We start from the raw sequence: 15425 nt of genomic DNA on the forward strand, positions 1-15425 counted from the left end.
GTTAAAATAAAATCCCACAACTTTTATGTTGAACATATTTTAAGATGAGAACTGATTGAGTAAGAAAATTGCTAATCAATGAGAGGGCAGAAACATGAAGAGAATTTTGAAAAACTTGCTTTTGTGTTTTCATTCCCAAGGTGATTTTCACACTTTGAAATAATTTTTACACATTTGTAAAATAATTTTCAACACTTTGAAATAATTTTTGAATATCTTAAAAATGATTTTCAATAAAATATATAGTGCCTAGGGTCCAGCTGAGGTCACCGATGAGCTTCTTCACATAATTATCAATGAAAGTGTACTTACATAATTTTTGTGATTTTTTTTTGTCTAAATTATGAATGCTCGACAGAAAGGACAAACATTTCTCTTAATGCCATTACATTGTTTGCAGTCGTTGCCAATTGCAAATTCAAGGAAAAAGGCAATCATAGAGTTAGGCTAGTCTTAAGTGGTAAAAGGGTAGATGCTTTATATAAAATAAAAATCAAACTTAGTGTATCCAAGCAACCACAAGCCAACTTCTAGCTACAAAAATCATAATCCCAACTCTTTTCTTTATAGTGAATACTTCTTTCTAGGTGAGAATTTTCTCCACAAACAGAGCATAAAAACAACGTCATATTTTCAACAAAACCACTAGCAACAATGGGACATAAGGCATGAATTCAATCAAGTTTTAAAAAAATTTCTAGCTTAGTTAACTAATTATGAGTTTTTGAAAAACGCTCTCAAGAATCATTTGAAACCCAACAACAGAGAGCATTCAAAACTCGACCTTTCCATCCTTGTAGCACCCATTAGCCATCTTTACCAATCAAGAAATCTTTGTGGTAGCTAGATTTTACCTTAGCCCTCAATGTGTTCATATGTTTTGTGCCTAGTCGGAGCTGCCTAAACCCAGCTTTCATATTTTGAACCTTCCATTGCTTGTATGTTTGGGGTCTGAAAAACCTCATTGAACCCTCACATGCTATAATATTTATAATTACCATCCCATAAAACTCTCTTTCAAATATCAATTTGTCTTGACTTTCACGGGTTAAATTTGTATCCATCATGTCAAACAATGTCAAGTAGTAGAAGAGTGTCTCAAGAAACCTCGTAACAAAGAAAGGGACTTATAATTTCCATTACAAATACCATGAATGAATATATTTGGGTTTATCTTCCAGATTAAGCTTAGAATAACATAGTCGGACTATCTAATGTAATAGTCTCGTCACATACATACTCTAGTCGGAACAGACAGTTAACAATGATGACCTTATTTTTGTCATCTTGAGGTCATTAGCTTGGATAGTTTCCCATTTCTTTGCTATAGAATTATACTCAAATGGGATATTAAAGCGCTTACAGTAAGTTGCTAGACGACGGCCAGTGTCCTAAACTATTCTTGTTGAGCAAAAACCTTGTCTGGGAAACTCTATTCCCGTAACACGTAGCATGGGAGGCCCACCAACCAAGGTTGAGAGATCTTGGATAATCATGGGCCATTGAAACCCATAATGGTTGCCATAATCTATAATATGAATCACCCTCGCCTTTTTGGCTAAATTCAAAATGTGGTGATTTGCAAAATAAAAAGAGATCCTTCTAATTGGACAGACTGAAGCAAAAGACCGGTAAGCTTTCAGCATGGCCGCAGCTGATGGTATCTTAGATAACAAAGCAGCATAAATTTGATTACCTGTGCCCGCCAAGCGTGCTTCGAGGGCATTGGAAAAATTGTGGGCACACCTCTGAAACCCATCTCCGAAGGGAGAAGAGTGCTGCCGAATCTGCTTCAATCGTTGATTTGCATTTCTCCAATCTTCAGCAGCGATATCCTGTGCACACATAACAAGATAAGCCCTCAAATCAACTAACTCTTCATTTCCTATTCTCTTTGCTCCCTTCCTAGGGTCAAAACCACATGCTTCCACATTCTGCACCAGCAACGACTCGCTTGCACTACTGTTCGGCAACGACTCAGCAGTATTCTTAGTTTCTTCAGCTGGAAAGAGAAAAACATTGTCAAGCATCTCTGATAACTCGTCCTCCTCGCCCGAAACCGCCAATTGCTTTCTTCTCCTCCCTTCTTCTTCATCCGTATCCTCCCTTTGGTGATTCTTCTTTCCCCTTACGACGGCAGGCGAATACTCCCTGTCATCCTCCTTTGCATCAGGACTGTCATCGTCCTTGGACGACTTTGGAGTTAACTTGGTGTTAGAGTTTTCCAAATTAACAAGTAGAAGATTTCCACGAGGAAGGAACTTGCTAGCTTCCTCTTGGCCTCTTTGAAACTGCAATTTGTACTCGTCCCGCTAATAGTATTCCAAAAATTAAGTGTACTTAGAAAAGGCGGATGCATTTCGAAAGTCCCACTGAGCCCGCCTTTCATTTCTGAAGTGTTGGACTGAGAAACGGAACAATTGCTAGTGGTACCATTACAATCAGGGCAAATATTATTAGGACAGCCGAGAGTGCGTGGGTGGGCAGGGGAGGGAGGATACTTCTTACCCATAGCTTCGTACAACGGTTTCTCGACAGCTCGGCGAGCCGCAGGGTCGAGCAACAAGCTCCCTTCCTCGTCCAGGTCGTCTTCCATACGCATTTGCTCTATGTATTGGAAAACTGAATCAGAAAAGCCATCGTCGCCGGCAGAATCTACATCCGGATTCGCAGTCGACGTCGGAGCCCAATACCCCGGGGCTTGCTCCGGTGGAAGGGAAGACAAACCCATGAAGTTGGTATCAAACAGTAGTCACTGAAAGTGAGTCTGTTCGTGAAAAAACCAGGGCAATGGTCAGCCGGCGTAGGCTCTGTCATCATTCATTTTGAACCTGTTTATGCAATTGCAGAAAATAATTAATAAAGCATTCCCCAGAGTTTGAATCAAAGTAGAGAGAGAAGGAGAAAAATGAGCAAAGAGGAAGACGAACGAACTTCTTTCGAAAAGAGTTAGAAGACTTCTTTCCAAACGGATGAGAAGATGGATGGGGGTTGCGGCAGGGGAGGAGCGAGTTCCAAAATCACAGATTTTATTTGTCCCCCTGCGCTGCTTTAAGGGGCACTGGGCCGTTGTGGTTAAAAATTAATTGATTTTTTGTCGTACTGAAATTAATAAAAGGGTTAAAATTTAGTCTTATGTATATATAAAAAAATGAATAAATTGATAATTTTAATCTTAGAAATTAAACTTGTAAACAAATTGAATATCTAGTTCTTGAGTTAATCACCAGTTGACATAAATATGTTAACATAATTAAATTATTTAAAAAAAAAATAAAAATATATGCAAAATAAATAATTTAATAATTCAAAAAAATGTACTTAAATAATTTTATTGTTTCAAAAGTTATATACAATTTACATGCAAAATAAATGACCAAATCTATCTTTAAAATTAAAATATAGTTTTAAAAATGATTCAAATCAGCCAGTTCGTCGAAAATATAGTCGATGATGAAATATATTCAAAATGAATTTATGTTGCTTTTCATGATTAGTTAGGCTTCCTTTGATGTTGATTTTATGCCTTTATTTAACTAAAATCGAAAATTGAAGACAATCGTTGATAAATCTTTTGCTTTTATTTCTTATTTTTTGTTGACATTAGGCAAAACAAAACCTTGAATTAATCTAAGATTTTCATCAACTAAATATTACATGAATTTTAGTTGATACATAGTGAGGGTATTTGTAATAACTTGGCAAAAAAATAAAATAAATAAAATAAAATAAAATTAATTAAATGATTATTATTATTATTTAAATTATATAATATAATATATTAATATATTATATTATATTATAATATAAGATTATATATATATAAATATATATATTTATAGTTAAGAGCTTCGAGAAGAAGAAATTTTCTTTTAAAATAGAGGAGTTGCACCCCCCCCCCCCAAAAATATGTCACGTGTCATCCATCTCCGTCTCTCTCTCCCTCCTCAATTTCTCAGCGGATTCTCGGCCAATCGAAAAATCGAAAATACCATTCGGTTCTTATCTCTATTATCGACATTTCTATCGGAGCGGATTTGTCGTACGAGTGGCCTAGAAACCACTTATGGGGAAAGATCAACCTTCACTTTTTACTCAATTTCTCCTCAGATCTTCAACTAAATCGATAATCGGGTACCGCCACGGGTCTTAATCTCGATCATCGTCATTTTGACCGAAGTAAATTTTTAATTTGGGTTTTCCAGGCACCACTTCAAAGCGAGAGTGAGATTTGCGGAATTAAGTAAATTGGTTATATTTGAGAGTATATTTATTTATTTGGAATTTATGGGCCTAAGAAATGTTAAAATAGTATTTTATTTATGATTGATTTAATGGAACTAGGATTTTTGATTCAGGGTTCGGGTGAGCACTACAAGTATCCTTTTGGGGTCCCTGTTGGCGTAGTTTAAGAAACCAGGTAAGGGGGAATATATATTAAACCAAACTTTTATGAATTAACTGGAAAATGAAATATACTATGAATATACGTGTATATGTTTTTGTATGGGATTAAAATGTCAATTGTTTAAATTACGTTTTCTGAGCCTAAGGCTATTTATTTAGATACGTATATGTGAAAATGAACTAATGTAAGTAAAGGATATTTTCAGGATAAGAATGTAAAATGGAAAGGTATATTTTTAGTATATAAATGTTAAATGTAGGTTGACTTATTTTATAGAATATATATATATATATATATATATATATATATATATGAATTTTACTGCTAAATAGTGTGGCATGAATAAAATAGAATTCTGTGTGGAATTAAGTTATATGTATGAGATGCAGGATATACAGTAAATGAACTGAGTATGAAAACGATATATGAAATATGCTACATGTGAGTGTTAATGCAACTATGGAAACAAAAATAGCTGAAAGATGCTGGACAAAAAATAGCTGAAAGAAAGTTTTTGACTTCTTTACTTGGGTTTTTCCTTTATATGTTACCTGTAGCTTTTCCCACATCTCCTTTGCCGTGTTGCATCCACAGATTCGGTTGTATTCTTCATCGTTTACAGCTCAATAAAGGAAGTTTTTATTCTTGAAATTTAGTTATGCTAGTTTTGCATCAACCTTGGGAAGTTTCCCAATCGGTATGTCATTGCCTTCCTCATTCTTGAAAACATAGTCCCCTTTGGTGATGACATTCCACATTCGGTAGTCATAAGCTTGGATGAATTAACATCCAATCTTTCCATGCCGGGTAGTTAATTCCGAAAAACTTGGGAGGATGATCCATAGATTGACCTTGGGAAAACATATTCACCATTTTGATCTTTGCGCCTAGAAGTTACTCTGAATGTCTAGCAACTGGCGCTCTGATACCACTTGTTAGCCCGAATATGCGTCTAGAGGGGGGGGGGTGAATAGACGTCTTTCACTAATATGCACCTTTTTCTACAATCACATAGATTTTTTTTGCAAAAACAAGAGTATTATATCATCGTATATAAATAAAGCAAATAGCAATGACTAAGCAACACAAGAGAGAAAAGAGAGGAGAAGCTTAACGTAGCGATGCTAACGTGGTCCGACACCGAGCCTACATACATACCTTGAGACCAACTCAAGGATTCCCGAAATCCATTATGTGATCCTCCTTCTGGCCGAGAAGCCTATACAAGCAGCTGCTCACAAAGAGCTCTTACAGTGGTGCTCACCTAGAGTCACCTTACAATGGCTCACAAAGAGCCTTACAATACAAGGAATTTGAAGAGAAGTAGATATAGTGTGAAATGCTCCTCTTGAGCTGAATATCCCAATGCAGACCTCACACTATTCCCGATTTATCAATGGAGTGTAAACAAAAGTAAGAGCAATAGGGCAAGATGACACAAAGTGAAACCCTTGAATGAATGCACAATAAGTGTTCTCAACAACCAATAAGCTTAAATACTTTGAAATCAATGCATAAGACCTATTTTAAATACCAAAGGGGTGAGTTGGGCGCTAGAGAGTTATCGGCCATTTATTGATATGAGACAAATTGAAAACTAGCTGTTCTGGTGCATTAAATGGCATCTGCAGCTCCATGTTAGTCGACAAGGTCACGACTTCGCCGACGAGCCCCGTCAGTCCCTTCGCCGACGAAGCCTTGTGTTCATTGACGAGTCATTGGTTTTGAATTTAGATAGGTCTCGGTTTCTTTTCATCAACAACTACCCTGTGTATGTCGACGAAATTTGAACAGACTTCGTCGCCGAGTCCCCTGTATTCATCAACGAAGGTGCTCTGAATTTTTTAGGTGTTCTCAGTAAATTCTCATTGACGAGCACCCTGTCTATGTCGACGAGGTGTTGTGTTGTTCTCGTCGACAAAACCTTTATGTTCATCAACGCGTCCTTTACTTTTCTTTCTAAAATCATTCCAAGTTTGTGTGAAGTAAAAGGTTCTCATCTTTGTTTTAGAAATGATTTTTAATCTATTTTAAGATGTCTTAGGTTTAGTAAAATAAGTTTGAGGGTTTGAGACATCTTGTGCAATTTACTTGACTTGTTATGTATGTGTGAGACTGTGCCTGTGTTCTAGTGATCTAAATACATATATGATTTGCCCATCTCTTACTTGTACTTTTTAGTCGCACCATACACAAAGTATTACAATGTCAATCTCTCTTACTCACACACACAACCCAGAGCTTGTGCTTGCTATGCAGGATCCATAATTGCTTTGGTTGAGTGGCAAAGTTTCGGGTATGTCATATGTTGGACTTTGTTGATGGTCATCTGCTCTTTGTTGGTTTGAGACTTGTTTAACTCTTATGCTTGCTTAGGAACTGTCCTGTGCATCTGAACTAGACTAGAGGAAAACTCTTAGTAACCTTAAAGAACAACTAATGGGTTGTTGTCATCAAAATAAGGCTGGAACGAAAGCCCTTAGCCACTAGGTCTGATATTCTCCCCCTTTTTAATGATGGCAATCCATTAGTGTTCTTTTGAAAAAAAAAAAATATTCCCCCTCACTATATGTAAACGTTGGGATTTTAACAATTCCTCCCCCTTAATGTATGCACTTTGTGATAATCATTTTGAGTTTGTGAAAAGAGGCTCAATTGTATTTTTGGCAGCATGTCGTCTGTAAATGAAGCATTTTCCGTGCTTTTTAACCTACATGAATTTAATGTCCTATACTTGGGTAGTTCTGTATATAAGCATTTCAGTATTCTACACAAGCATTTCAGTATTTCACACAAACATTATCATCACAAGTCCATCCATGTACAAAAATTTCCCTCAGAAGAATCAAAATAAATGCAAAATCATTAGGAGCTAAGTGCTAAGTCATCATCATCACTACATCACTACATCATCACTATATGTCTATCGACATCAGACTAGAAACATCATTACTACATCCGAAACTAACTTCCTACAAGTGGTCGTCATCTCCCCCTTTGCCATTATGAAAAATAGAGGGGCGTGTCACTGAGCACTAATCCTATGGGCGATCAAATTTTTTTAGGAGAGCGGCTAGGGAATCGTTGATGGAGTCGAAGCGGGCACTATTTCTATTCTCCTAAAGGGCGAGGGCCACATCGATGGAATCAAAATAGGCACGTGTACGCAGATCGGACGGCGTCATAGTGAGCTAAATAACATCAAGTCACTCCAGTATAGGATCAACCGCAGGGTCCTCATCCTCGTCATCTTCATCCATGGCTGCCTTGACCTCATTAACTAGGTCCCGACCTTGCTCGTGGGTATTAACCCATGTGTTGGTGTCATCATCCTTTTTGAAGTGCGTGTAACGTAGGGTGGCCTCATTATAGGTATCATCAGGCGCAGGTTAAATACAAGGCATCCCGGCACGAATGAGACCGAAATGATCAAAGAAGGTAGTGAGGAGATGACCGTAGTGGAGGCAGCCCTGTTGCCATTTCAGACTTTCTTCCATGTTTTGAGGGCTTCGTGAGAGTTGAACCAATCGTATCGCATGGGCTAGGAGGCCTTGTGGAGGCCTCGGAGAGGGTAGAGGTTGTAGCCGAGGACATGAGAGAAAGTATTGTCAGAGAGGCGAATAAGGGTCCCTTGTATGGTGGAGTAAGCAGCAATGCCGCGATGCGACGGAACAAAATTGGAAAAAATTCATGGACAAGCTCCTCATAAATGAGCTCCCCCATATCGAAGAGAGCATCCCATCCAATGACTTGGATTTTGGATAACAAGGTTGGGAAGTGTAGCTGAAGGAACGCGGAAGGCACCATCTTACAATGGGCGATGTGCCGCTTGGAGATATCGTTGTGATATCGATAGGTAGCCTCTGCGGACACAAATCACGGATCAATGTCAATGGGTGCTGGCCAAGGTTGGTAGGTAGGTGGCGGGTGAGAAAACCCTTCACCAGCCTCAGTTTGAAGAACTCGCCGTTTAGGGCGGGGAGCCATTTGAGGGAGGTAGGGAAACTCGGATACGTGGGTGAGCATGGCGTTGGTGGTGGAGTGTGGTCACGTGCGAGTGCAAAGAAATGGAGAAGGTAGGGTGAGAAAGATGGCAAGAGAGAGTGTGGTGTGAGAGAGGAAGGAAGAGGGCTTCAGAGGGAAGAGAGGATGGAGAGGGGTCGAAGGCTTAGGGTTAGGGTTTGAAAAGGTTCGCGGCTGGCTAGCTAATATTTGAAGTCTCCTGATAGTTTTCGTTGACGAGGACCCTGTGTTCGTCGACGAGGTTATGAGAAATTTCAGTGACGAAACCCCTATATTCATCAACAAAAACTTCATACTTCTTGGCAACGAATCCCCTATGTTTGTCAATGAGGCCCGTATACTTCTTAGCGACGAATCCCCTGTGTTTTTCAACGAAGCCAGTGAGAAAGGCTGAGGTTCACCTAGTTTGAGTTTAGAGTGGAGGATAAGGGACAACTAGAAGAACCTAAGATAGATTCGTGAGAGTACACATGCCTAGGGCATACCAGATTTTATTGAACCTTTCTTCATTGAGAGGTTTTGTTAAAATATGAGCTAGCTGATTTTCAGTAGGAATGTAAACTAACTCAACATCCCTATTTTGGACATGATCTCAAATAAAATGGTGTCGTATCTCAATATGTTTGGTCCTATAGTGTAGGCAAGGTTTTTTTTGAGATGTTGATGGCACTAGTGTTGTCACAATGAATTGGAGTGCCCTTAATTAAAACTTTGAAATCGTCAAGTTTTTGCTTCATGTATAAGGCTTGAGCACAGCAACTCCCAGCTGCAATATATTTAGCCTCGGTGGTTGAAAAAGCAACATAGGTTTGCTTTTTGCAAAAACCATGTCACAAGTGAATGTCCTAGGAAGTGACATGTTCCACTAGTACTTTTTCTATCGATTTTGCAACCTCCATAGTCGGCATCCGAGTAGCAAGTGAGATCAAAGGGAGCATTCTTAGGATAAAAGAGTCGTAAGTCATGTATTCCTGCTAAGTACCTAAAAATTCTCTTGACAACATAAAGATGAGACTCTTTGAGACATGATTGGAATCTAGCGCATAAACAAACACTAAACATGATATCAGGTCTGCTAGAAGTGAGATGTAAAAACCCCAAAAATAGAGATATAAAAAAAAAATTAGTAGATTGATTTCGAAAAATAAATAAATAAATAAATAAATAAAATAAAATAAAATAATCATAATCATAATAATAAATAAATAAATAAATAAAATTAGTGGATTGATTTCCAAAAATAAATAAATAAATAAAATAAAATAAAAAAATAATAATAAATAAATAAATAAATAAAATTAGTGGATTGATTTCCAAAAATAAAAATAATAAATAAATAATTCAATAATTCAATAATTCAATAATTTTTTTAATTAATTAACTAATTAATTAATCGGATTTAAAAGAAAAAGAAAAAAAATTTTAATTAAAATTTATTTATTTTTTATTAATAAAATATATTATTATATTAATTAAATATATTATTATTATTATTATTATTATTATTATTATTATTATTATTATTTCCTGAAGCCTAGAAGCTTCAGACTTCTTTAAGACTTTTCTTCTTCTTCTTCTTTCTTTTCTTCCTCTTTTATTTTACTTTTCCTGCGCGTGCAGGCTCATTCTCTCTCCTCTCATTCTCTCTCCCTCTCTCCTCGATTTCGTGACGGATTTTCGCCCGATCGAAAATCCGAAAATACCACTGGACTCCATTCGTCGCTGCCATCATTTCTACCGGAGCGGATCGGTGGTAGGAGCGGCGTAAGCGTATTCCCTGGGGTAAGCCATTTCCCCCTTTTTCTTTAATTTCTGGCAAAATATAAGCCCAATTGACGAACGGACACCACCACGAGAATCTAGGGATGATTCTCTACAAGTCTAGTGGGACGAAATTTTCATGGGGGTGTCGGGCCAAAACTCCAAATTTGGGGTGCGGCGATTATTAAGGGGCTTATTTTTAATTAATTAGCTTTAATTTAGAAATGTTAAAATATTGAGCATTTTGGGTTGAAGTAGGATTTCTGGAATTTTGGGCTCGGGTGAGTGCCGCGGGTGTAATTTTGGGACCCCGCAGGCAAAATTTAGAAAACTAAGTGGGGGTGTTAAATAATAGTTTAAATATTAATTTGAAGTATATGGAGTCTAGGGAAGGCTAGATGAGTATTATTTTGGAGAAATAGATTAATTAATTTAGGGAAAATGTAAATTGCAGGAGTTGAATTTCAGACGTCAAGGGCGTAGAATTTGGGATTCTAGGGAGACTCTCAGGAAGTCAGGTAAGGGCAATAAATTATAGCAGTGTTTTTAGAATTATTATTTGAATGAATATGTGAAATTGAGCATATGATATTTTGTTTGAAAATTATTATGATATAAATATCAGATAAATTGTGTGGCATTTGAGTAATTGTAAATTGTGATATTTTGGAGTGTAAAATATAATAATGTATAATTTCTGAGAAAATATTGAAATGAGAATTACTGATCGGATTAGTGAAAAATAATGTAATATGGTATTATTATATGAGTAGAATTGTTTTGCCTGGAAAATAGGATTTTGTGAATTATTGATATTGGAAAATAATGAAATGTGGTATTTATTTGTGAGTGAAAATTATTTGCATGAGAAATGAGTATTTTGGGAAAATGTGAAAAAATACATGAAATATGATATATGATATTATCAGATGATGAAATGTGCACAGAAAATGATGAGAATATTTATATTGAATAGAATTGTGATATACTAGAATATAATTGATAAAATGCCAATACCGCATAATGATTGCGGGTATGTGGTGGTAAACCCTGTTGGATGGTTATGATATTTAGCACGGTACCGTTGCGAGTGGTGTTAGTGCAACCACACGGACTCTTGGAGTGTGTGGCGTGACAGTCGACTGTGCCATTGTGTAGGGTTGTTGGGCCCCCTGAGTCCGGATCAGGGTATTAGGCCGGCCAGTCGTACTACAGACGCGATATGTGATATAATATTTGATCTAATCGGGTAGGCCAACCGCGGTTAGATCCAGCCTTCAGACCGCACAACCTTGACCATGGGGGGAAGCATGGCGTGTATAGAAAGATCCTCAGGGTGGCCATGAGTTACAGACGCGATGTTGGTATTTGATACCGAGGATACTCATGAGCCGAAAAGTAAAGTGGAAATGAAAAGTGAAAGAATGATAAAATTGGCTAAAATGAGAAATGAAAGAAAGAATGGAAAATGAGAAATAAAGAATGATAAAATTGAGAAATGGAACAGTGTGAGTTAATAATATAAATAATTAAAGCGAAGTGAAACTCTCCGCCTGAGGGCTTACTAAGTAAGGTGAGTGCCCTGATGGGTATCAGATGTGGCTATACCCGGCTGCATAACGTGTTAGGGCAGAGGGAAGCTACCTGTATGGGCGGGTAATCTTCCTTATTCTCAGGAACTTCGCGTGTAAATATGTGTTGGAAATCATTAAATTTGATAAATGATTTTTAAGCTTATAAAAGCTTGTGTTGTATATTTATATGATTATGTGTTTGTGAATATCAGTGTATTTTCTCAAATGAAATGGTGATTTGAAAAGTAAAGTGTATTATAATTTTACTCATTTGGCCACACACTGTAAATAATCTATTCCTTCTTACTGAGATGTGTCTCACCCAAATTATCTAAATTTTTCAGGGAACAGAGATAGGCCAGGTGGTAGAGCTCCGTGATCATAGGGAGCTGGGACCCTGAGATACAGGGTGAGTTTTGACTAGGGAGGTGTGGTTTCCTAGGATTGTATTATTTTTGGGTAAGAGATAGTGTTGTGTATTTATGTATGTTGATACTCTGGGTATTGTATTCTAACTTATGTGTATATACTGGCTTCCGCTGTTAGGTTGTTTAATAAAATACTTTTTACTCGGTATTCAATGCGGGTCGGGTCGTATGAATGGTATTAGGATTGTTGACATGGCTGATTTGTGGATGTTGTGGATTTATGATGTGATTATTTATTTATTAAAAGAAAAAAAAATTGTACGAAAATCGGGGCGTCACATGAGATATAACAGACTACCAATCATTCTGCGGTAAAGCTTTTAGTCAACATTCTTCCCTTTTTCATCGGTGTCAAGTTTTGTTGTGATGCTCGTAGGGGTCACTTTATATTTGACCATTTCAAGACCGAACTTCCTAAGCATGTCCTAAACGTATTTGGCTTGATTAATAAAAATTCCGCATTTCATTTGTTTTATTTGCAACCCTAGGAAGAAGGTTAATTCACCCATCATACTCATCTCAAATGTATTCTTCATGGTTTGGGCAAATTCTTGACACAAAGTCTCATTTGTAGCACAAAAGATGATGTCATCTACATAAATTTGAATGGCTAGCGTATCTTTTTCTTTATATTTTAAAAATAATGTAGTGTCAAATTTACTTCTTGTGAATGTATCTTCTTGGAGAAATTTGCTTAAACTTTCATACCATGCTCTTGGTGCTTGCTTAAGTCCGTAAAGGGCTTTTGAGAGTTTGTATACATACTTGGGACGTGTGTGGTTCTCAAATCTTGGAGGTAGCTTGACATAGACTTCTTCATTTATGTATCCATTTAAAAACGCACTTTTTACATCCATTTGAAATAGTTTAAAGTCTTTGTAGCAAGAAAATGCAAGTAACATCCTAATAGCTTCCAGTCTTGCCACAGGGGCATAAGTTTCATCATAATTAGTACCCTTTTATTGGTTGTACCCTTGAGCCACTAATCTAGCTTTTTTTCTAATAATATTGCCTTTTTCATCTTTCTTATTCCTAAACACCCATTTTGTTTCTTTCAAACTGGTCTAGTTCTTTTTGCATAGCATTGATCCAGTTTTCATCATTTTCAGCTTCCTCAAAGTTCTTTGGTTCTAGATGGGATACGAAAGCTATATGATTGCATCCATTTCTTAAGTGAGATCTAGTGCTAACTCCTTGGGACGGACTACCTATGATAAGGTCAGTTGGGTGATTCCTAACAAATTTCCATGCTCTAGGAAGTTCATAATTTTCTTCTTCTGGATCCCTAGACTCTTCATAAGGTGATGATTCTTGATGATCGATTTTTGTGTCTTGACAGTTTTTATCTTGATCAATATTTATCTTAAGTTGCTCAAGTTCCTTTTCAATTCTAATAGTGGTGACTTGATCATCTTCTTCCATGTCAACAATTGTTTTGGATGTGTGAGGATCAGTTTCATCAAAGACAACGTGTGCTGATTCTTGAACAGTTTGAGTTCTTTTGTTGAATACATTGTATGCTTTGCTTTTCATGGCATATCCTCTAAAGATTCCCTCATCGGATTTTGAATCAAATTTTTCCAGATGATCTCTATCATTTAATATGAAACATTTGCATCCAAAAACCTTAAAGTATGAAATGTTTGGTTTTCTACCCTTCCATATCTCGTATGGGGTTTTTCCTATTTTGGATCTAATGATGATGCAATTACTAACATAGCATGTTGTGCTAACGGCTTCGGCCCATAAATATTGGAAGATTATGTTTGTTAAGCATTGTCGTAGCCATTTCTTGGAGTGTTTGATTTTTTCTTTCAACTACTTTGTTTTGTTGTGGAGTTTTTGGTGCGGAGAAGTTGTGTTAATAGCCATTTTTTTTACAAAAGTCTTCCAATTCTTTGTTTCTAAATTCTCTTCTTCTATAACTCCGAATGTGAACAACTGACATTCCCTTTTCATTTTGAATTTTTCAACAAAAATGGATGAAGGCATTACTAGTATCACTTTTTTTTGCAAGAAAGATTACCCATGAGAATCGAGAAAAATCATCAACTATTACAAAAGCATATAGTTTTCCACTAATACTTGCAATATCATTTGGTCAGAACAAATCAAGATGGATAAATTCTAGAGGTCATGAAGTGGATATCATTTTCTTGGTTTTGAAATGATTTAACTTGTTTTCCATATTGACATGCGTCACATACTTTGTATTTTACATAATTATCTTTTGGTAGGCCATTTACTAGTTCCTTAGATGATAACCTATGTAGTAAATCCATGCTAGCATGACCTAGTCTTCTGTGCCATAACCAACAATCTTCATTAGTTACAGCCAAACCTCTAACATCACAAGTTTTAATGACATCAAACTCTATTGTGTAGATGTTGGATTCATGTTTTCCTACTAGTATGGTATTTTCTCTTAAATCATTTATCAAACATTGGGTGGATTGGAACATAATGTTTAATCCTTTATCACACAACTGACTAATACCTAATAGGTTATGTTTAAGTGTATCTACAAGAGCAACATTTTCAATAGCCAAGGATGAATTACCTATTTTACCTTTACTGATGATTCTTCCTTTGGCATTGTCTCCAAAAGTGACCAATCCTTCCTTCTTGTGGGTAAGTGAGAGAAATTTGCTTGCATCTCTCGTCATGTGTCTTGAGCAGCCACTATCAAGAAACCATTTATTTCTTATGGAGTTGGTCTTTAGGCATACGTGCACACAACATTAAGTAATTTTTCTGGTACCCATATTGTCTTGGGTCCTATAGGGTTAGTGTTTTTAATCACCCATTTGTATTTCATGCTTTTTCCTCTATTTCCCCTAAAGGGGCAAGTAAAGCGTACATGACCTTTTCTTTCGCAATATAAGCAAACTTTATTAACATGTAAGGGGTTTGGTTTAGGTGTAGGGATTTTCTTTAACAAAGAGCTTTTTTTAGCACAAAGATTTGCAAAACCTATTGATTCGGATGATGATAAGCCATACCCTAATCTTTCTTCGAAAATTCCAAATCATTGGACTCCAAGTAGCTTATCAAAATTCTCTTTACCATTTGTAAATTTGTAAATTGTATTATTTTGATCTTCCACCTTCTTTTTCAATTTTGAATTTTCTTGAAGAATTCCCATAGTCTATTTTTTAAAACTTCCAACTTCTTTTTGAAAAGACTCCTTGTAATTTTTACACTCCTTAGTAAGTTTTTCGTTTTCAAAAC

The 15425-nt window shown here is 36.5% G+C and overlaps 1 protein-coding gene across 1 annotated transcript; it reads right to left on the bottom strand.

Annotated features, from left to right (window-relative positions):
• Positions 1–1391: 1391 nt before the first annotated feature.
• Positions 1392–2731, bottom strand: LOC131156005 (scarecrow-like protein 14). The gene is made up of 2 exons (XM_058109459.1): positions 2414–2731; positions 1392–2312 (listed from the first exon to the last, which is right to left on the bottom strand). The coding sequence occupies exons 1-2, from the start codon at positions 2729–2731 to the stop codon at positions 1392–1394; spliced, it is 1239 nt and encodes a 412-aa protein (XP_057965442.1).
• Positions 2732–15425: the final 12694 nt, after the last annotated feature.

Source organism: Malania oleifera, chromosome 5, assembly GCF_029873635.1.
Source record: "Malania oleifera isolate guangnan ecotype guangnan chromosome 5, ASM2987363v1, whole genome shotgun sequence".
Taxonomy (NCBI): Eukaryota; Viridiplantae; Streptophyta; class Magnoliopsida; order Santalales; family Ximeniaceae; genus Malania; species Malania oleifera.